Genomic DNA, 22348 nt, shown 5'->3' with positions numbered 1-22348 from the left:
GCACAGTACAACTCTTTACTGCAATGTCAGGGAAAAAGATTTTTTTAATTTAATGCTTACTGGTTTGGGTTTAAAATATACAATTTGAAATGTTAATGCTATAAACCAGGCACTGAAATGTAACCTGTCAGATATATTTAAAAAAGCGTATCTGGAAAAAAACCTGTTGATTAAAAGTTTAACTAGTCCTACCTTTCATTCCCCGAGTTAGTGTCACATATACATGTGAAATTATTTTGTTGATAATTACAAACATTTCTTTTACTGTTTAGTTTGTTTCCTTGCCACCTTTTAAATTACGAGTAAAATCTAATCTCTTAAACTGACCTAGTCAGAATTTCTTTAATAATGTGACAAACATTTGAAGACAGAAGTGTCTCTGTTTATGCTATTTTCAATTGTTACAGAGTGCCTTTCCAAGCAAGAAATAATAAAGAAAAGAAACAGAGATTTGCTACTGTGCAACAAAAGCCATGCTATTAAATCAGTTTCTTGTGACATCTGAAGTGTGTATGCACAGTGGAAATGTTATTAATGTCTTTGGCACTATTCCACCCAAGTAACAACATCCATACGGCAACTCCACCTTCTGCAGCAGGCTGGTTTCACACCCAAATGTAGACCTTAAAGATTGTGAATACAGTTAAACATGGCAGTCAAAGAGTTAATAGCTTCTCTACTTCTCTGAATTTTATGTTTTCACTTTTGTTAGTCACTCCACTTCATGTGAATGCTAAACACACTTGTTGCATTAGCTTACCCAAAAAAACCCAAATGGAAACTAGACAAACTACCTTCAAGTATTCTACATTCAAGCTTTAAATTAAAGTTTCAAATTACATTTTCTCAGAAGAGAGTGCATCAGAGCTTTTATCTTTTGCATAAAGACAATGTTTCATAACGGGTTACAAATCTGCCCATCAATTTCCATCTGCCTCAAAACCTGACAGACAAGGTCTTCTTCAAATGAACTGTTCTGTTTGAGACACCTGGGTACAAGTTGGTGAATGCACTACTCTTTCAGAGTTTATGGGTACACTTAAAAAAATAAAATCACTATTTTTTACTATATGACAGGTTACAAAAAAACTCTTAGTAAAACATTAGGAGCCACTAGGAGAGAAAAACATCATTACCTTTTATTAGACCAAACCACAAAGCATAACTGATGACTTACAATCAGAACTCAAAAAAAACCCCAAACCCCAAACTACTTCACATTCAATAGTGCTGGTTTCCTAAACTAGACCTAGAGGGCCAGAAGGTCTGAAGATCACAAATGACCTAAAGGCCACTGTTTTCTGCACTCCAAGAACACTGAGCAGCTGGTAGGCCAATTGCATGTGGGATGTTGTAGTACAAATACGATTGAGAGAAGGAAGACAGATTCATATAAAGTCTGATGGGGCTCTTCTACCAGAGAACAAAATAATCTCTAGTTTATAAAGACTCAACTCTCTCAGTGTCATTATACTTTATAATACCAGATGAAGGAGCCACTGAATAGCCTTTGAAGTTCATCACTCTACCAAAATGGAAATGCCCATTACTATGTATACCTCTGAAATGCACATAAAACACAATTAAATAACAATATGTCACTAACTTCACATCTTAAAAGTAGATTGCAACTGGGATATTTAAGAAAGCTTGAGCTCCTAGTTTTGTAATGTGTCTGTGGCAGAAAAATTAACTTATACATTTTCTATCTACTTGATTGCAAGCAAGTATTGAAGAAATGTAATTTCCTTGAAAAATTAACTCGAATTTTTTCTCAATTTTTAGCATTTTTCTTTTGCAACACTACCAGGAATAATACTCCCTGCTAAAAGTATTTGCAAGGATTCTGCTTCATGAAAAAGAAAAGCTTGAGGGGAAGATAAAAACAACATCAGAAGGAAAATCTGTACTCTTCAACCTTCAAGATGTTAAACCCATGCTACATGATAAACAGTAACTCCTCTGCTAAGACAACAGCTTTCAGTTTACATTACATTTTCCTACTTCCCCTTTGAAAACAATGTGGGAGAGCTAAAGGTCATAGTCCTAGAATAGGACCTTCACTGAATGACTCCATCAAAGAGCAGAGCAGTCGCAGAAGGGGCCACCTAAGTCACACTGCCCAGGGACCTTTCCATGTTATAGTCCCAGCCCTCTCCCACAGGCCACACTCACTGGAAACATCCCAGGCAGACACAGAGCACTCAGGACACATGGGAAGCATTTGAGGGGAAGACCCGTTGTGTGCAATTCACTGGTACAGACACACGCAGGCACAGAAACAGAGGAGCTGTACAGAGCACCCCAACCAAAATCAGATTTGGAGGGTAGAGCGAACATTTGGTCAAGGGCTGTCGTGACTCTTCTCTGGGCAGCAGCAGAGCTGAAGCCACTCCAGCTGACATAATGCCTGAGCTGTTCTTCAGGAAAAGAGGAAAGTTAGTTTTCTGTTTCTCAAAGAGGTATGCTTGGTTCCAGCTTTTAAAACACATAAACACCCAGTTATTCTTGTGGAATTCACCCAGTAGGACAAGTAATACTTTATATTCCAGCTAAGGCATTTGGTATGACCACAATCCATCCAAAAATCTTGCATTTACAGTCAGGTAAAGATCAACAGTAAATCAGTGTGTTTGTATTTTTGTATGTACGTGGGACCTTTCCATATAAAATTTGCACCTTACAGCAATTCTGTGGGAAACAACTTCAGGTAGGTATTTCTAATAAATATGATAAATTTGTTAAGCTTTTCTTAGTGCTATCATAGTAGTTGCCTGTCACTGAATTTATTGTGCCACACTCATATCTCTGATACAAACTTTTTAAGCAGTATGCCAAAGCACATCTGTTCACACACATGCAACAATGGAGTAAGCAAGGAAAAAAAAGATAATTGTGGTAGTTCTAGATGGCAGCAGTTACATCTGTATTTCCCCTTAAATATCACTTTGCATCCAACAATATGTTAGATTTTATTGGGATGAGTCTCCTTAACCTTCTGAAAGACTGAGATTGCATAGACAATCTTTGGTACTCATGTGACTGTCAGTCAGACAAGCACTTGTATTCCATGAATTAATTGATCTTTTCCTACAGGGCAAAGCAGTCCTTCTGTCTCAAAAAACAAAATTAATCATAATGTTGATACTGAAAGAGATTAATTTTACTGTAATTCATTGGTTCTATTAACCAGAGTGCCTCTCAACTACAGCATACAGCATGCACAAACAAATGTACTTTAGACTCACATTGTCAAGCTTGTAGACAATGTGCAGTGTTAACCTGTAACTGAAGTAATACAGTGCTTCTCAGAGGCAAAATTGTCCTGAGAGCTGGTGTACCTTTAGCACTGTTCTTCCCCTCAGATACTAATGCACACAAGAAGCCATCCAGAAGACATGGAAGACATTAGGTTCAGAGGAAAACACTTGTCATCTTCTTAACACGAGTTCCTGACTCCTCTAATACCCATAAAAATAATTCAAAGTTCTGAAGAGTATAAATTATTATATCCATTGCTGACATAAACAGAAAAGGTGAAGAGTACTGTAACTTAAGCTAAACAAAGACAAATAATTCCATATGACAAACTATATATTCATAAAAACTTGTTAGTAATGCTACCCTTGCAGTTTTTAAATCTCACTCTCAGACAACTAAGCTAGGAAGGATAGTAGTTACTTCTTCAGAACCTTTTCAGTGACATGATGTACCATCATTTAACCTCCCAGAAGATGAGCAGAGGCTGTGGTCAACAATTTGTTCACAGTCTTCATATTGAGTACTGCATAGTATTTGTTAAAATTCCAAGCTTCTAAAACAGCAACATTCACCTAGTCTCATTAAAATCAGACTAGAAGCATGAATGTAATTACGACTGTGATCTCAGAGGCGCTTGGAGGATTTCACTAGATGCCTAAGCTGTTACTATCACCACACATCTTTGCCAAAAGTAGCAACCCTTTTGCACAGGAGGAGGATGGGGAGGATACAACATACTCCTCTGCATCTTAGCCACATTTTCTTGAAGTGCTTATAAAAACGGTGTTACATTAAGTAACCATACTGGAAAGTGGTGCACAGATACATCCTGTTGTGGTATTCCTGCTTTTGGAAGCAGCAATTTCTGCAAGAAGAGATTGTTGGCAGCAATCTGATATAGCCAAAATCCTTGGACTGTGCTACAGCCCTTAGCTGTGAAATGCCAGCTGTAGACAAACACGGCGACTTATAAAAATTTTAAAGTTATGTTGTTTTCCCTCAGTTTCATGGAATTCTATCATTTTTAAGACAGCAGCTGCAAAATATTTACCCCAGCAGCAACTCTTCTAATTCCACCTGTCAAATGTTACGACTACAAACCAGTCATGTTTTAACTGATGCATTATAAACTGTCACAAAGAGATGCATTGTACAGCAGTGAGAAGCTGGACTGGATGTAGAAGAGAAATAATCAGCTCTGTTTTGCTTTAATGGTGCTTTTCAAAATCCCATGTGTCAGTTTTAGGCCTGGGCAAGTAGGCACTTCCATCAACATTTTTTATTTTTGTTTTTTGTTCGAGAAATTCTCTTGATTTTGATCAAGGCAAAGCCTTTCAGAAAGCAAAGGTTATGCTGCAAGTAGAAGACACAGCTCCTAAAAGAGGTATCTTCTAGTAGCAGGTTAAAGGTCTCAAGAAGTCTCCTCCACCTGCAAAAACACTCTTATACTTCCAAGAGATCTCCTTTAACTCATATGACCAGAACAAACTTCCAAAAATGGGGCACTACATAGAAGAACAACCCTGAAAGCAAAAACTGATGCAAGCCAAACAAGTACATTAGAAAGCTTGTCACTGACTCTCATTGGAGCAGGAACAGCTTGTGACCTGATAACAGCATTGTTCCAATAGGGAATTCGAGCCACTCTGTGCTGGCTGAATGGGAATGCTCAGCCGAGCTGTGCATAGTGTGAAAGCACAAACAACAGTCAGCATTCAGACAGAAGAACCCTTTGCTGCATTGAGGATGTGGGGAAAAGGGGGAGAAAGCATCAGGATGGAGCTTTGTGGAACCCAAGCAAACAGAGGCAATAAACCCTATTGTTTTCTAAGTAATTATTCTTCTGACAATCTCCTCCTCCCACCCACACCCAGTAACCAACACTGGTACTGTCTGGAACGGGACAAAGTGTGTGGCCAAGGAAGTAACAATAAGACAGATTCTCCTCAGGACAGAGGGGTCGATGCTGCCACAGAATCTTCCTATGGCACCCAGGAAGTAGCATGCAGGTTAAACCACACAACCAAGAGAACTAGAGAGGACAGAAATAAGGCTGTCCCTGAATGTTATCTACCTTGAGCACTTCTTCCAAGGCTAAGGAGAAAGCTCTACTTTTCTCTCATCTAAGAAGACAGTTGCTGGACTCCATCCCTTTGAAGAACGTTGTAAGGACCTTCCCTGGTTTCCAGTGTTTCAAGATCTTGGAGCTAAGGAAATCAGAAGCCAAAACTAATCTTAGATTTCAGAGGGTCTGGAGAGGCAAGGAGCATTTCTTACATTTAATTTCTCTGCCTACAAGAGAAATTACATCAGCTCCTTGATTTTGGTTCTTGAGAGAGACACTGACAGACTTGAACAGACAGGAACTGCAATTCTACTTAAAATAGCAACATCCTGCTTTTAAGTTCTCCAAATTAAAAAAACATTGGAACTTCAGCATTTGGCTTTGCCAGCTTCCACAACCTGTTTTACTTCACATACCAAAGGCACCAGTCTTCCATCAAAAAATATCAAAAATGTGGCTGGCAAAAAAAAATATGCAACACACACCTCAGCATTTATGCTGGTACCTTCCAAGGTACCAATTCTAACTCTGAAAGAACTCCACAGGTTAAAGCCATAGTCTTTCAAAGACAGCCAGTCCTTCTCCTTTCTGACATCATACTTATGGGAATTCAGTCAAAGGTGTCTTCTTTCCCTACTTCTGAATAAAACTCGTAAAGGATCATCCACAATCAGGCTATATTCCACACCAGATTGCCTTCAGAAATCTGTGCATCTTTGCATCTTAATATAGAGAATTCTGAGACTGTGTAAGAAAAAAGCTTTCTAAAAAGAGCAGCAGTGCATTTGAAAGAAAGGTGAAAGAGAAGGAAAGATGAATTTGAAGAAAGGGCATATGAACAAATGACAGAATGACAGAGCATCCAGTACCTGAACAAACAAACAAAAAAAAAAGGCTGAAGAGCTTCTTTCCTGAGAAACAGAGGAGAAACGTGATGCAGATTTATTTAAAGAAAAAGAAAAAATAAAAAAAAACAACAACACAACACATGAATCCAAAACCAACAAACACCCTCAATTTTCAAAAGGAAAGAAGCATACATGTACTTCAGTAAGTGACAGGGAAAGGTGCAACTGCTTTCTGACAGAATGAGGTGAAGGAATGAGAAACACACAGTAATAAACAAAACTATTTTCTCCACAACAGTGAACAAACTATCAAATACATTGCAGAGGAATTACATATGAATAGATCTCTCTTGACTCTGGAACCAGTGAAGATCACTTTGAATTGTCAGGACATAGTAGTTCATCATCAACTAGATGGCATCTTAATCTTCCAGGAACCACAGCCAGATAATTGAGATGTCAGCTAATCAAAAGCACTATTTATAGGTGCTTCACACACAGAAACTGCAGTCTTTAAAATAAGTAGCACAGTTAATGCAAATCCAAGTGAGCAACTCTGAAAGGCAGTATGAGCTGACAGAACAAGACCACTCAAACTGACCTCAGTGGTCAAAGTAGAACTGACAAGTGTATTTCAACTGTTTGCAAATGCAGCTAAATAAAGGTATTTGATGAATTAAACAATCAGCAGATTCAAGGAACTTTTATATTAAGTTTCAAAGAAAATAAAGATCTTTCCAATTTTAGAAGACATTACTGCATGGAGGAGGAATAAGCCACTGTCCAGGAGGATGAATATTAAAAACTACTGTAACCAAAGACAACGGCAGCAGCAGCAGGAAGATTTCTCTCCCAGTTAAAAGATTGTTTCTTGTAACAGAAAAAGGCAATCTTACTTGTACAAATTAGTTGCCTCTCAAAGGTACATCTCTTTTCATCACACACTCAGTCAAGCAAGGAAGAAGTCATAGAAGGATTCTGCTTATTAAGACCTTCCATCCATGAAACAGCAGTTAATCAGACTGGATTAACTATACTCACAAATCCCTTGATTAAACATGTTAACTCTATGAAGTTGGAGCAGTCTTATACAGATAGCAAAACTTGGCCTACTATATCTACAAGACTGACAGACTGCTACAAAAAGAAAGAAGCAAATGAGAAGTTGATCAAATGTATATATAAACTAACTAGCCAAAATCCAACAAAATCCAGAAAGTATTTAGTTTTATGTCACCTGAAAAATTAACTGTGTCGTTCAAGTTGCTAGCAAAAATAGCTACAAAGAACACGTTCCCAATACTAGGAGTACAGCAACTAACAATGAATCAAGATTAAAAATAATCTAATATCACATTGAAATTAACGATTTTACATTAACGAGTTACATGATCAGCTCAATGCAGCAAATGGCTTAGAATCTTAAAATGAGATTAAACTTAAATGTTATCATCTTCATTAAACAAAAATGCAACAAGAGCACAGAAGTGTATCAAAATTCAAATCTACTGGTTGAAGAGGGTTTAAACCGTTTTACTGCACCATCTATATTTTAGTCTGAACCAAATCTAGATGTCAAGATTGCACAGTGATTAACCTTTTCTTTCTCACAAGTAATTTAAAAATAAAGATATATAAAAAGCAAATCTTGTAAGCTACCAAGCCAATGTTCTCCACAACTGCTGGCAGCCTGATGTTTCTGTGAATGAAAACTGAAATCAAATAATAAGGCATGGCTCATGCCATTAAGGAAGAAAATCTTTAATATCATGAGGATTCATAAATTTGTAGACATATTTGTGTACTCTTCTGAAACTAGAATTTATTTTCCATTATATCAGCAAGTGAAGATACAAGCATTTCTTGCTACCAGGCCTGCCTTCACATGGTGCAATTTTCTTTTCCCAGTTAGTAGGACCATACCCTTCCTGGCAGTATTTCTGCTCACTCTCAGATGTTCAGGAATACCCATTGTCACAAACTGCTTGATCATGCACCCAAGGCAAGGCTTCTCAAGCTCAGCCTTTATTGAAAGGATTTCACTCTCTGCACTCATTTCTCCTTCCATTCCCCTCTCTTTGCCCAGTCATTTAGAAGATGAGGGGAGCAAAGTCAGGTTCTTCCAGGGTTTGGGGTTTTTTTGGTAGGAGTTGTTTGAGGGATTTTGGCTACTTATGTAGGTTTTAGAGTTTTTTTAAATTTGATAGTTTAAGCAGGAAAGTTGGATATCTACATTCAGCAAACACCTCAGTTCTCCAATCTCAATAAAATGTAATAGAATCATGAAATGTAATAACAGATTACTTCACAAGAAAATAAGATGGTCTTGTCTAGACTGGAAGGTTTTGATAGGATATTTTTCCATAAAGCTGCTAATGACAATAAAGACACATTCCCTAAGACACAGCTGATGGAAAAAAAAAATCTTGGTCGTCAATCTTCATACATAAAACATTCAAATATTATTTATAAATAACCATCACCACTCTTCCAAAGTCATTAATCCTCACATTTGGAACCACAAGGCCAAAGTTAAAACACTTCTTTGGTCCAAATTCAACAGCAAAAAGTTTTTCAAACCTTGCCATAGCGAAACCCCAAAATAAAGGCATCTTTTTCTGGATGCACTTTGGAATTTCTGACAGTGGGAAATAGACAGAGAAGCACTAACAGCTTAATAAGAGCTCAGTGAGACTTCATAGAAAAAACAGCAGGAATGAGAAAACCACTGAAAAATTAAGCTGAGGTTTTGCTGCTTGCCAGTTTTATACTCGTCATAAGGACAGCAAATTTTCAATGCTGCACAAACCTATCAGAAAAGAAAAAAAAAAAGATCCATTCTGCCAAGTTACCAGAGTATTAAAAATGTTTCTTCCCAGTGGTAAGGATGAATCAGCAACCACAGATAGAGGACATATTTGATCCAAATCTGAGATGAGAGTTCCAAAGAATAGTTTTACAACTGGCTCAAAAATTAAATGTTCTGTATATGTACACTTATACTCTAATACTTCTACCTTTAACTAAAACCTTTATAATTCTAGCTATCTGGAAAGACTACATACAAAGACAGTCAGGCTGGCACAGGCAGTCAATACAGCATGGACCAGTACCAGCAGTTGCACTGACCTCCATGAAGTTCTTCCCACAAACCCAAATTAAAACAAGCAGGAAAACACCCCGAAGTGACTTTTATGTGTGTTTGTTTTGAGACCTTGTTATCAATAAAGAGCATCAGCATGTTGCTTTATAAATTAACAAGCAAATTCCTAGAAACTACAAGCGGAGGACACACGTCATGGGGATTCCTACTTTGCTGGGGTGGAGTTTTTTGTTTTGTTTGGGTTGGTTGGGGTTTTTTAAATGTAAGTTGCAGATTCATTTATTACAAATTACTTGTAGGACATGAAACACTTAATTTTTAAATATGAGCAGTGTGACCACTGAAAGCTAATTAAATACTGATGGATCATTTTGAATGGTTTGGGTTGGGAGAGACCTTTAAAGATCATCTAGTCTAGCTGGGCCCTGACTTGCAACACATGCAACAAATCTATATTGACATTTTTGAAAAAGCATTAGTTCCCTGGGGAGCTGTGCACCAATACTGACTTTGATCTTCAAATAAATGAATAGACTTACACTGCTTTTGGTGTGAGCTGGTTTCAATTGTCAGAAGTGATTTAGCTGCACAGTATGAAAGAGAGAGAGAGAGAGATAAAGAGGAAATTTTTCCTTCTGTACAATACTCCTAATGAAATTCAAAGGCAGAGTTCAAAAGGCACCTCTTTATACTGACACTACAGATTAATCAGAAGTTAGGGATATTTTCCTTGTTTAACTGCTCAGCTTTCCATACTACATTATCCTTGTTGCTGAAGAGAGTTGTATCAGCACAGACATCATTTGTGATCCACAACTCTACACAACTCTTCATCCTAAATCAGAAGCACAAATTCTCAGCAACATCCCCACTGGAATACAAACTGCTACAAGACTGAGAAAAAAGACATCCTTTCCCCTTTCATTGCTCATCCTGCAGGATGCTTCTTTTTTTAAGGCAAAGTTATGTTAGAAACAAATCACAGCCAAGACCTTGCAACAGTCTTTTATGTGGACATACAACTTTTATGTGGACTCTACCACTGCATTTCAAGAAGCTGGTTTCTACTGATGCTTCTCAATTATCAAAAATAAAAAGGAGGGGAAAGTGAACTTCATTTGCTAATACAGAATACTGAATTGCATATTCTCTCACACTTAGGGACTTCAAGATTTATTGTGTTTCCTCTCAGTGTGAAGCAGACTGACAGCAATTACTTTTACATTAGCTGAATTACTGAATCTTGATACTCACCTCCTCTCTCATTCCCCTCCCCCTAATATATTCTTTCCTCATTCCTCAGTGTACAGAACACAGATATGCCCTACAGCTACTTCCTGCTTTTGCATCAAGGGAAAATATCCGCTCCCTGGTCTGGATTTTAAAATCCACACAGATAGGAACCATATAAAATCCATCATACTTTTTAATGAGCTTGCTCTATACCAGCAGTATCAGAGTAAAACAACTGATACCATCTCTGTGGCTGTTTTCCCTCCTTTGATCTCATCAGGGCTAACCTGCTTGCAGCACTTCAGTGACCTCTAACATATAAGAACTGAAATTTCAGCTGCTCATTTCATGTTACCAAGCTCTCCTTTTTCTCCTCCTTACACATGAGTCCCTTCCTCTTCAAGTGGGGAAGGAGTCAATGCATTATCTACAAGGTCAACACTCATCTCCTATGTGAATTTCAGCAGTATTCTTAAAAGCATCCTCTAACATCCAGTAAATAACAATTACAAAAGAAGCAATCCGAACAACATCACATATAAATTGTGATAAATTGTATATATTGCATTAGTAGCAGTTTAAACAGTGTGTGCACTCAGTATTAATATAAAAATAAAACTGCTTTTCAGTAAAGTGTTTTATTACATTACATTATTTTTATTGCACGTTCATTATATTACTACCTTAAACCCTGGAGAAAAAAAACACCTTTTCTAGCAGCTCTACCTTAATTTTCTACAGATTACATAGAGATTTTGATTAGCACAAAAACAATCAAGAATTCTGCTGTTTTAAGAAACCATCTATTTAAGTATTCTTTCTTTATCACACTTTTTGAGCTAAAAGCAACAGTTTATAGAAAAAAAAACAACTATAATGAAGAGTCTGAGAAAAGAAGAGCTACTTGAAAGGGGCAAGCAGAAGAGATACCAACATCCAAAAAAGACCTCAAAATCAGAAATTTTTTTCATATTCTTCTACATATACACACATATTTAAATATTTTACATTTCTCTATTTCAGACCCCTACCTTGATCCATTTAGAAGGCAGCTCTGACAACCTTTTATGGCAGAAATATCATTATCTCTTGATTTCTGGGAGAAAAAAAGCTTTGTGACAGCTATTTTTTAAATGAAATTTCATATAGGTTACTAAAAATATTGTACAATAGTTTACGAAAACTCCACTGGAACTCAGGCCATAAGACATTCTCAGGCTGTATATTGTCACCAAACAACTGGAAATCTGATCCTGAACATCTCCAATGCAACTGTCTTCTCTTGAAAAATAAATCTATCAATGACCACCAGAGAACTAAAATTACTAACATCCCTAATGAGGAGGAGAAAAAAGACTTTTTACAGACTGGGGAGGATTTTTACATAACAGTTCCTCTAAGCCACTTTACAGCTGCTTAAAACCTTATTTTTAAAAAAAATCAAAGTGAAAAACATCATGTTAATCATCTTTCTTATGACTTTTTTTTATTCAGCTGAAACTGTTCAACTGCTTTCAAGGATGACAAGAATGACAAATATTATTTCTATTTTTAAAAAAATCTTACAGTTATTTTACTGAAAGGCTCCAAAATCTCCACCGTTTTGGAGAGGGCACAGACACACCCACCACCTTCTGTGTGTGATGTATACAACTTCTGCTAAGTTCAGGACCCAAAAATGCTTCATTTTAAATGGGAGTGTAGAGGTGCTGGAGTTTACCAGGTACACTCCCCAGGGCTCCTGCTGCAGTGAGCACCCTGTAAGTGACAACACAAGGCCTAGAAGAAGTTCTGACGCAAGCACAGCTCTGGCTGCTGGAGGTCAGTGTGGTCTCACATGCAGGAAATGTCCTCAGAGCACCCTGATAAGACAGAGGAAGAAGGATGAAGATAAGAGAGAGGAAGGAGAAGGAAGTGGCATCTTTCAATAGTGTAAAGAGAAGCAGAGAGGGGGAAGAAGTTGAGGGCAGGGGATAGTGGAGAATTTGGAAGAGGAAAAAAAATAAAATTAAGAAAGGTGAAAAACAGGAAAAGAGATTGCAACTGGTACAGAATAATCAGACTCTCACATAGACAGAATTTTTTTATTACTTTACTTCTTGGTGTAACATTCCTTATGGTGTGTACAAACAAGCTGCAGTCTTCAATAAAAAACCACCTTTCTCAACTACTAATACAAAACCATGCAGACAACAGCTGTCTGCCAGTATTAGTGATCTAACTGGTTCCAAGGGCACAAGACTGCCTCTGGATCCAAGCTCCCAACTATGGTGACAGCAGAGGTGATCGATGTGATTTCACATAATCAACAGCAACATTTCCTCTCCCTTTCCCAACAGGATAGCTTTAACAATACCTTAAAAATATCAAGATGAAAAAATACTGATGAAAAAAGTGTTTAAGCACTATGACAAAGGCTTCAACTGCTTAGCTTCATAGCAGCATTATTATACAGGTCCCATACCTCATTTAATCCACTGAACTGTCTGTGCTTTGAACATGAGCAAAGACTGCATAGCACAAGAAAGGATTTTCCTTCTTCTACTGCAGAAGCTGGAAGGTGTGTCCCGAATTTGTTTTTAAACTACAACAATCACTTACCATTTAAAGATATGAACAACAATAAACCCGTATCTACCTTCCTTCCACTCCCATTTTGCAAAGAAACATCAGACTGAAACACGATGATTTAGGAAAGTCATCATCCAAATGAGCTTTAAAGAAACCAACACACAGGATCACAGCCCAGGGGAAGGATGGGTGGGTAAAAAAGAAAAAATATGGCCTTTGCTACCAAGTTACAGTGTTCAAAAGCCTTTCTAGACCTCTATCAATGCAAGTTACTTCACTGGTTCTTTATTGCTTTCCTTAATCTTTTCCACCACGAACCTGAAAAAGACTAATATTTGGACTACGGATTAAACAGAAATTAGACAAGTCTTACTGTATCACAATACAAAGTTAGTAAGAAATAAATGCACAGGGACAGTATAACAAAAATAATTTTAAAACATATTTCCTATGACTTGCCCTACTGAATACAGATTTTGTTCTATTCAGCAGTTCCAAACTCTACATCTCAATACAGCACTATGTTTAAAATGTAATCTGTTGTGACAGAAGACAGAAGTTGAGAGCTGTGTCAGCGAGCAGGCAAACCAAACCTAACGGAGTCTTCTCTAATGCCCCCAGTTAAACGTGTCGGTCTGGGAGGCCGGCCTATTGCCAGCAGCACCGGAGTTCACCCGGATCCATACAGCTGAATAGGGATGAACGCCTTTCAGCCTGAACGGGAGAACTAACTGAAAGTCGATAGTGAGAAGCTAGTGCTTAATCCTGTAACACACAGGTAGAGCAGCTGCGCATCGCTCCGGCAGTACCCCTCAAACTAATCTCTCCAAGAACAAAGGGATGATTTATTTCCTACTACATTCCCAACGTCACTGTATTACAACAGGTAAAATTGTGTAAAATGTCTTCCCACGTAACGCATGATATTCAGTGGTTTCGGTGATGCTGCTCTCAGGTTCCCCCACAGTCCAGCAGCATTTCCGCTGCCGTGCGCGAAGCGGGCGGCCTGGGGATACCCAAACGCCGCTGTTCCGGAGCACCGTCCGCCGCTGCCTCCTGATGCCGGCCGGTGGGTGCACCAGGGCTGCCTGGCTTCTTTTGTTCCCTGCTATCCGTCATTTTCCGCCGGGCACCGCGCTGGGCAGAGGCAGCCGCGGGCAGCGGCGCTCCAGCGACGCCCCGGGGCGCATCGCTCGGCGAGCCCGCTCCTGGCCCCGCTGCCGCCTGGCCCCGCATAATGGGACAATTCACCCCGCATCCTCCCGCCCCGCACAGGTAACGGGCGCTGCCCACCCCGGGCCGGGCATCCAGCGCAGCCTCTTCCCGAAGTCCGCGGGTGACACCTCACGGGCAGCGGCTGCCGAGCGCGGCCGCCCCCCGCGGCTCCAACGACCCCGCGCCGCGGCCCCGGCGGCCGCCCCCGCCCGGCGGGGCGGTGCTGGCGGCGGGGGTCAGCCCGGCACAGCCCGGCACAGCCCCGCGTCCCCCGCAGCTCTCCTCGCCGCAGCCCCTCGGAGCGCAACCTGTGCGCCCGGGGCGGAGGTCCCTCTTCTCTCCGCCCGGCCCGGCTCGGCACCACCACATCTCAGATGCCCGGGGAGAGCTGTGCCCGGCGGGAAGGTGGCGAGGCCGCGCAGCCGGTGCACGGAAGGGCTCGTAACCGTGTCAGCCCCACGCAGGATCACCCACCGCGGCAGCACCGAGGGGCGCCCCGCCGCCAACCCACCCCGACCTCTCCGCCTGTCACATGAAAGCAATTATTGCCTCGGCCGGGGGAGGGGAGAAGTTAAAAGCCGTGAGCCGAAGGCCGGTGGCGGCCACCTCCCTCCCGCCGCCCCCAGCGGCACCCGCACCCCACCCGCCCGCCGGGAGCCCCGGCCGGCCCGCGGCACCGCCACCCCGGCGGCCTGGACTCACCCATTTATGTCGAGCTGGGCTTCGCCTGGCAGAGAGAACAGGCTGAAAGTTTGGGGCGGGTGGCCACGGCGAAGGCAGGGGGCGAGGGACCGCCCGAGCCGCCGCCGCGCGGAGCGGAGGCGCTGACAGAGCCGCTCCCTCCTCCGGCCGCCGCCGCGCTCAGCACCCGCCGCAGCCGGGCTGCATCCTGCGGGCAGCGCCGCGGCTCCTTCGGCGTGTGCGAGGAAAACAAAATATACAGAAATCAGGCGAGAGAACGGGCTCAGCCTTCACCTCCTGCAGCCACCTGGGGCCCCGCTGCCGCCACGCAGAGCAGCCCGGGGAGAACGCGCCTGGAGGGGGCTCGAGCCGAGGGTCGCCGAGCCGGGCGGGCGGTGCGAGGGCGCGGGAGCGGCTCGGGCTCTGAGCGCGGGCAGCGACCGCCGCTGCTGCTGCCGCTGCTGGTGCCGGGGCGAGCGGCCGCTCCGGCTCCGCGCTGCGGGAAGTGTCGCGAGACTGCGCCAGAGCCGCTGCGCCGCCTCGGGCCGGCGGGAGCTGGAGCGGCGGGGGAAGGAGGGCGGGGAGCAGGGGAGGGAGCGGGGCCGCGGTCCCGGCGGGGGCAGGGGCGGCGGGGAGCGGCGGGGAAGGGGGTGGTTCCCTCCCTCTCCGGCCAGGACTTGTCGGCCGGGCACGGGGAGGGGCAGGGGCTCGCCCGATGTGGGCGCTGGGGGAGGATGGAGAGCGCTCCCAAGCGGCGGGACGGGCGGTACCTGGGAATCCTGGCACCCACCTGCCCCGTCCGCGCACGGCCCCCGGGAGATGTGCCCGGTCCTGGCGCCGGGGCTCTGCCTTCGGGGACACGCGCCGGCACCTCCGCGAGGGAGGAGGCCCTGCCCGTGAGAGAAGGGGACGGGAGGGGGACAGCCTTCCTTCCCCCACATCCTCACAGGTTTGGCTTTAGAGGTCGGCAGGGAAGGAAGGAAAGAAGGAAGAAAAGACAAAAAGATTAAAGAAGAGTGCACGTACGGTGGTGTTGACGTTTCACTAAAAAGAGGAGAGGCGCACAGGAGCACTGATTGTTCCTACTGCAGGGAGAAGCCCCTGCTCCAGTAACAATGAGGGAAAAGAAGAGCAGTAACTATGCACACATCAATGACATGTTTGCACAGCAAGGCACTGCGCGAAGGAGGGAAGGCTTCTGCACAGGCACCTCTTCTCACAGGTCTACAGTAGTAGCAGAGGAGAAGTGCAGATAAAAAAAAAATCTGGCATGAAAGATAAAATATAGATAACATTTTACAGCATTAGCACCTTGACTATTAATGAAAGGTTAAGCAAAAAAAAAAAAAAAAAAAAAAACAAAACCCAAAACACCCTGTTCTAACCTCAGATAGTAATCTGTGTATGAAGAAAGAAAACTGTCACTAACATAAAGGATACATTTTTGCACTTCTCCACTCCCTGCACAACAGAATTTATTTTGAAAAAAATTGGGTTTTTTTACCCTGAAAATGACAACAAACATTAATAACTACTGAATCAAATCACTGAATTATTTTTAAGTAAAAATTTTGTGAAAACATTTATTGTCTGTAGAAACAAAATTTACATTTATTTTATATAAACTATGTTAAACATACATATAAACATACCTACATCTTACTATATATACTTATGAATGAGGCTTTTAGATATGGGATAACATTGTCAAAAGCACCTCTGTGGACTCAAAGACTACAGACTTAAATTGCATTTGCATTTAACTCCAGCTTCAGTAGTTCAAAAGTGTCATTTCTTATCCACACTTACAAATAATTACATTAAAGGCTTCTAATAGTGTGTTTGCATGTGTACATACGTGTGCACATACACACATTAGACAGTCCTTGTGAAACTACAGTATAAATAACGCCAACAATCTATTCCTTAGAAGTGGACATTAGTTCCCCTCATTCAACTGGGGGCAAAAAATTCCTCCTATTCTTTAAACAAAACAATGAGGCTTTTTTTATTCCATGAAGAACGTACTCGAACAACAACTGTTTCCACCCTGTCTCTTCCCCTCAATAATAAAGACATAAGAGAAGCCAGTCACAAAATGAAAGCCATCTACTACATTATTTACAGAAAATGCAGTACTAAGACAACATGAGATTTAGACTTCTTAGATAAAATTCAGAGGAATGAAGAGTGAGCAGAAGAAAACTGTATTAAAGTGGCAGGCAGCACAGAGCTACTAAACCACAAGGCTAAATACCTTCTCAAAAGCCCTCCAACAACAAAAATCACCAGGCACAGAAGGAAGGGGCAGGTGTTATGACAAGAGTTTTCTCTGATCTTGACACTGAAAATTTATGCTCACAAAGCCTGAAACAGAAAAAACGTTCATGACTATCCTTAAGGTCTATTAAGGAGTCAAGTGTCACAAGGAGGCTTTCAGAGATCTTGAAATGGCTTTTATTACTTCTTTCCTTCATAAGGAGGCTGAAGAACTTCCTTATCTTCAAATCCTGCAGCAATGGAATGACATCTGTCAAGGCTCAGAGTTATGTGCAGAAACATCCTTTTTTTTTTTTCCCCAGATTCATTAGGATGCAAGTCTGAAGTCTTTTAAGAGGGCTCTCCCATGAAGAACATTGGAGATTGCTGTTCAGATGCTTGAAGAAAGGCAAGAGGCATGTTTCTAACACAGAATGGGAAAAGCTTTCCTTTCAGAAAGCAAGGAAATTAAAGAACACCCTCCATTTACAATCTAAGGTAAATACTGAGAAATCAGTCTCTGTTATGATTTTTATCATCTTCTCCAAGCAATTCTAACTATCCATTTCCAAGACATGGCAGAAAATAACCTTCCGATGCATAATAAGCAAGTTTTGAGAACTCTGCCTTTTTTAATGCCACAACAGTGTTATCTTGGGATTTTTTTCTGTCTTTAAAGCAACCAAGTTCATTTAAACAAAACTCACCCTGAGGCCCTAGGGAAGAAGGCAGCAGGTAAAAACTGTTACACAACAGGCGATCGATCAGCTGAATTTCCTCCCAACCTGTATCAGTTACCTGAGTTGAGACAATTATGTCCAGGTCTCAAGACCATCTAAATCCATCAGGTAAAACGATTTTAAACATGTAAGTAATTATTAGAGTTAAGGCAGGCTTGCAGAAGCCTTGCAATGTGTTGTTTCTTACTAGACCCAGAATTTTGTGAACCTTGTGAACCCAATCATCACAAAGTTTAAAGTAACGATTCTAACCAACTTATGCAGAGATTAAATGGATCAAGCAATGTAATTGCTAACATCATAGCCACTCAGTATTTCAGACACTTAGTAGGAAGACTCTAGTCATATTAAACCCATTGCATTTTGGATAGCAATTAAAAAAACAATTTCACATGTGAACAACTGAGAATGACATGAGCATTTAACAGCCATTTCAAGCTAAACAAAAGAAAGGCAATTCACATTTGTATTTTCAAAGTATAAAACAGAAAGCTAGAAAGCTCTTAAGACAATCACATTTTCAACTTGCCCTTCCAATGCAAATGCAGTGACTTCACTAATAAAAGAGTCACTGTTTTCCTACTGAGGCTTACACATGTAAAGTAAACAATTATTTTAACAAGAACTGTTATCAGTCCATGCTCCCATTAGAAAGAATGCAATGATCAGGATTTCACTTAAGTCTTTGTACAGGTGTTTTCTACAATGCAGTCACAATACAGAAAGGCACCAAGTTATTCAAGTAAATTGACCTTTCTTCTACTTAACACTTTTTCCTGTGTCTTCACAACCCAATCAGTAACTTCAGTACATTGCTCTCAACCAAACACTGTATTCCAGTTCAACAGAATTTTCTGTGCCAAAAGAATAAATAATCTGATTTGGCTATAAGTATGTAGACACAGGCCCCTGTAATTCACAAAGATAAATCTACATAGCAATGTCTCATACCAGATACAGAGTAGATGCCTCTAGAATCTAAGCCTTGAATTTTTATAAAATCCATACATTTCTGTACGCATTTTATAAAATTTAGAAAGTTTTATCATGTCAGAATCTCAAATTACTGAAGTTATCAGTCAAGAATGTGATTTGAGCAAATAGTATCACCTTACATAAAAGCTAAACCAACTGAAACAGTAACTATATTTCACATTACATTCATCTTGAGATGGGCAAGGGTAGGTGGGGGGGGGAATCAAAGTCAGCAAACATGTCAAAAAAAACCCCCAAACTTCTTTGTAATATGTTGGTCACAGTTGTAGAAATAAAGCAGAAAGCTAACTGTTAAAGTACAAAACAAATTAGAGTTACCTAGTCATGCATAGATAAAATAAGAAAGCACAAAATCAGGAGTCAGTCACATGTTTAAAACTGGTTAAAGCAGCATTAACTGACTGAAGTCTGACTACTTCAGCATTACTTCCAAGCAGTGTTAGCAAAACTGCCATGTCAGAAGTTTCTTCATGTATCCACTTTTCCCATTTGCTCAACAATGAGTTCACTTCCAGGCTTTAGTAAGAACACTGCAGGAAGCTTACAGACACAGTAGTATCCTGTTGAATAAGACAATACAGCTTCAGTAGCTCGTCCTTTATCATATATGGTTTCACTTCTTACATCTTTCACAGTGCACATTCAAAAGTTGTGTGAAAGGCTTGTTGGCTTGAGGGTAAACCTGCCCTCATTTGTGGGGCCCGTGCAGTGCTCCCTTGCCAGCAGCTACTCCACATTTACTTTGGGTTGACTCACTTCACCTGTTGTTTCAATTCCTTATTTTCATCTCCCAGTAACTCTACACGGGATGATTCTGCCAGATCCCTCACTGACAGCATAAGTAAAATACCACTTTCTTATCTGCAGAAAGTTGCCTGCCTCTATCCGGCCACGAAATTTCTTTCCTTTCACTTCCCATTTTGTGTATGCATGTGAGGTTACTGAAAAACTAGTTAAATCATTAATGACTGTTATTTAAACTGAAGATCTGTGTTTTAGAAACAAACCATTTGTTACTGTTGAATGACCATAACATCAATGAATGTTGCACACTTCCTGCCTTATTCCCTATGAACGCTAAGCAGTGCACCCCTTGAACTGAAGATCTGACGTGACACCACTTTAGCTGTTCTGAGCCATAACCACATTTTCAAATACTCTCTCTACTGAAGGCCTTGTGGAAAAAACCATTACAAAAAAAGCATGCAGAAATCACATCCTGACTTTCCACCCAAAAAACCAAGTTTCCTTTCCCCTGAACATACCTCTAACCCATTATTTGAATTCTGATCTACTAGCCACAACAGAGACTAGCCTGCATTCTATATAGCTAACACACCTTTGAAATTATGGAGATACATTAGCCTGCATGTATTATGGATATTGTGAACAACTTCCTTCTTAAGAACATCTCTTAAAACTACGTTTTATGAATCTTTAACTTACCATCAGCAGAAAGTCCAAACAAACCTGTAATACAGACACACAACCCTACCACAGCTTATGCATTAAGGCAAAGGCTATAAACAGGAAACAGATACAATATTGTTTATAGCTGCTTATGAAACAGGTCTGGCTATTTGAGTTTTGTGCTCAGCCCAACAATATTGCAGTAAGGTAAACTTCAGAGAATCACTGGCAAAATTACAAGCTATCTGCATTTAAAGCAGTTTCAATTATGAACAGCTTTGCTAGAAGACATGCTTTCAAAAACTTACATTTTTTTGTTTTTCTTGTAATTAAATACTTCAGGCCCCAATTTCAGAATCCAGGAAATCACCAAATCATTTATAACAAAAAAAGATTACAGAAATGTGGCTCGGTCAAGAATCTCATACACCAAAATATAATGAGACAGAATAATTTTTGAGTACAGACCAACTAACCCTCTAACAAACCCAAGCATGCTTTCAGTGCAGTTAAGCTACTGCTACATTACTTTACATACCTGCCCATTCCCACTCATTTTAATCAAATGCCAAAAGTTGTCCCAACATTCTAACAATTTACAAATGTACATACATATCAGAAACCCAAGTATTATTATTAAACTAAAGTAATACAAAATACTGTTTTATGGAAATGGCTGAACAGAGGTGTAAAATCTATTGCACAACCTAAAAGGTCATTACTTGGAAAATCCTGAGCTAATGTGCTATTACCAAACAATTCAGGCACTTTTTTTTTTCCTTTTTATTATTACATAAGCAATAAACTTTCAACATATAAACTTCTGGGTATAACAACTCAAGTTCCATCTGTAGCAACATGCTGAGAGAGAAAATATTTAATAAATAAGACTCCCTTCAGTGACTTCCTTACTTGAGACTGGTATGCCAAAGGAACTAAAAGGTACACACCATGATGTTTCAGTTGAATACTGTACTTTAAAAGCAATTATTAAAACTGTAAAAAAGTTCTGCAGCATTCAAAATAAAGTTATTTTTTAATCAAGACAGTTACAGTGTTAGTTCCTTTATCCTATTTTAAGTCTTGACATAGTTGTCAAAAAATGAACAGATGCTCCCTTTGCTGTGTTATCTGTTTCAACTTCAGGATCACAGTTCAGTTCAGGTTTCTGTTGCAATATTTAGATTTCCCTACACAGAGAAAAAAAAGAATTACTCCCGATTTGTAACAGCAAAAAAACCCTCTCAACTTTCATAAGTATGGTATGTAACATGTAAGATTCTTTCAATTATGGATTGAAACAGCACAATTGTAAAGACTGTACCCTAAAGGATGCACAAGTATTATTATTTCCAATGAAGTAAAGTGAAATATAGATGTTCAGGCCACTTTTAACAAATCTTGACAAGTTTAATTGTTACAACAGGCAAAATGCTAGAGTTTGAGGAACAGTTTTGGTTTTTAAGAATTAGCCAACCAGCAACCATTATGCTGTTAGGAAAATGGTTGTCATACTTCAGCACTTATTTTACTTAAACATACTCAAATTCATCAGGCCTAATAAAGAAAAAGAAATCAAAATTTAGAACTCATTATAATTCTGTGATTCAAATCATAATATCTAGTAGCCAGATTGTGTTAAGCATGTGTTATAGGTTCCAGACAAGAACCTTAATAGCCAATTATAGAAGAACACTGGAAATTACTGGGGAAAGCTCACTACAATAAAATTATAACACTTCTATACCCATTTTACAAAGTCATAATTTTTTTGGGGGGTGTAATCTTTCTATATCTATTTTCAACTAATTCCAATTCAATTTAGCCTTGTCAGGGCCCATGCAAATATAAGAGGCATTTTCCAGTATACTTCAGTAATAAGTGACCCATTTACCTTGTCCCAAGTGCCTGGTTTTCTTTCTGTTTTGTTTTTTGTTCTGTGTGTTTAATGTTTTTGGGGGGCTTT

The 22348-nt window shown here is 40.3% G+C and overlaps 2 protein-coding genes across 7 annotated transcripts in view; both read right to left on the bottom strand.

Moving 5' to 3' along the window:
- The window catches only part of SH3KBP1 (SH3 domain containing kinase binding protein 1), a 217612-nt gene extending 202245 nt beyond the window's left edge, over positions 1 to 15367 (bottom strand). For 2 of the 5 annotated variants that reach the window (XR_003526718.1, XM_027637725.1), the window contains exon 1: positions 14999 to 15367. Coding sequence is in view for 3 of the 5 variants with exons in the window: in XM_027637725.1 (XP_027493526.1) it covers positions 14999 to 15002 (4 nt within the window). In the remaining 2 variants the exon portion in view is untranslated. The remainder of the gene's footprint in view (positions 1 to 14998) is intronic. The other 3 variants (XM_027637714.1, XM_027637744.1, XM_027637733.1) reach the window with 3 other exon arrangements.
- Positions 15368 to 16534: 1167 nt separating this feature from the next.
- Positions 16535 to 22348, bottom strand: part of BCLAF3 (BCLAF1 and THRAP3 family member 3) — a 34083-nt gene continuing 28269 nt past the window's right edge. Inside the window, exon 13 of one of the 2 annotated variants that reach the window (XM_027637693.1) lies at positions 16535 to 19532. In XM_027637693.1, coding sequence (XP_027493494.1) covers positions 19491 to 19532 — 42 coding nt within the window. In that variant the 3' untranslated portion in view covers positions 16535 to 19490. Of the gene's footprint in view, positions 19533 to 20719; positions 21573 to 22348 lie in introns of those variants that run through there. The other variant, XM_027637701.1, reaches the window with a different exon arrangement.

This window comes from Corapipo altera, unplaced genomic scaffold, assembly GCF_003945725.1.
Source record: "Corapipo altera isolate COAL_440 unplaced genomic scaffold, ASM394572v1 0, whole genome shotgun sequence".
Lineage (NCBI taxonomy): Eukaryota > Metazoa > Chordata > Aves > Passeriformes > Pipridae > Corapipo > Corapipo altera.
The sequence above is the reverse complement of the archived record's forward strand: the minus strand, read 5'-3'. Positions and strand labels throughout refer to the sequence as shown.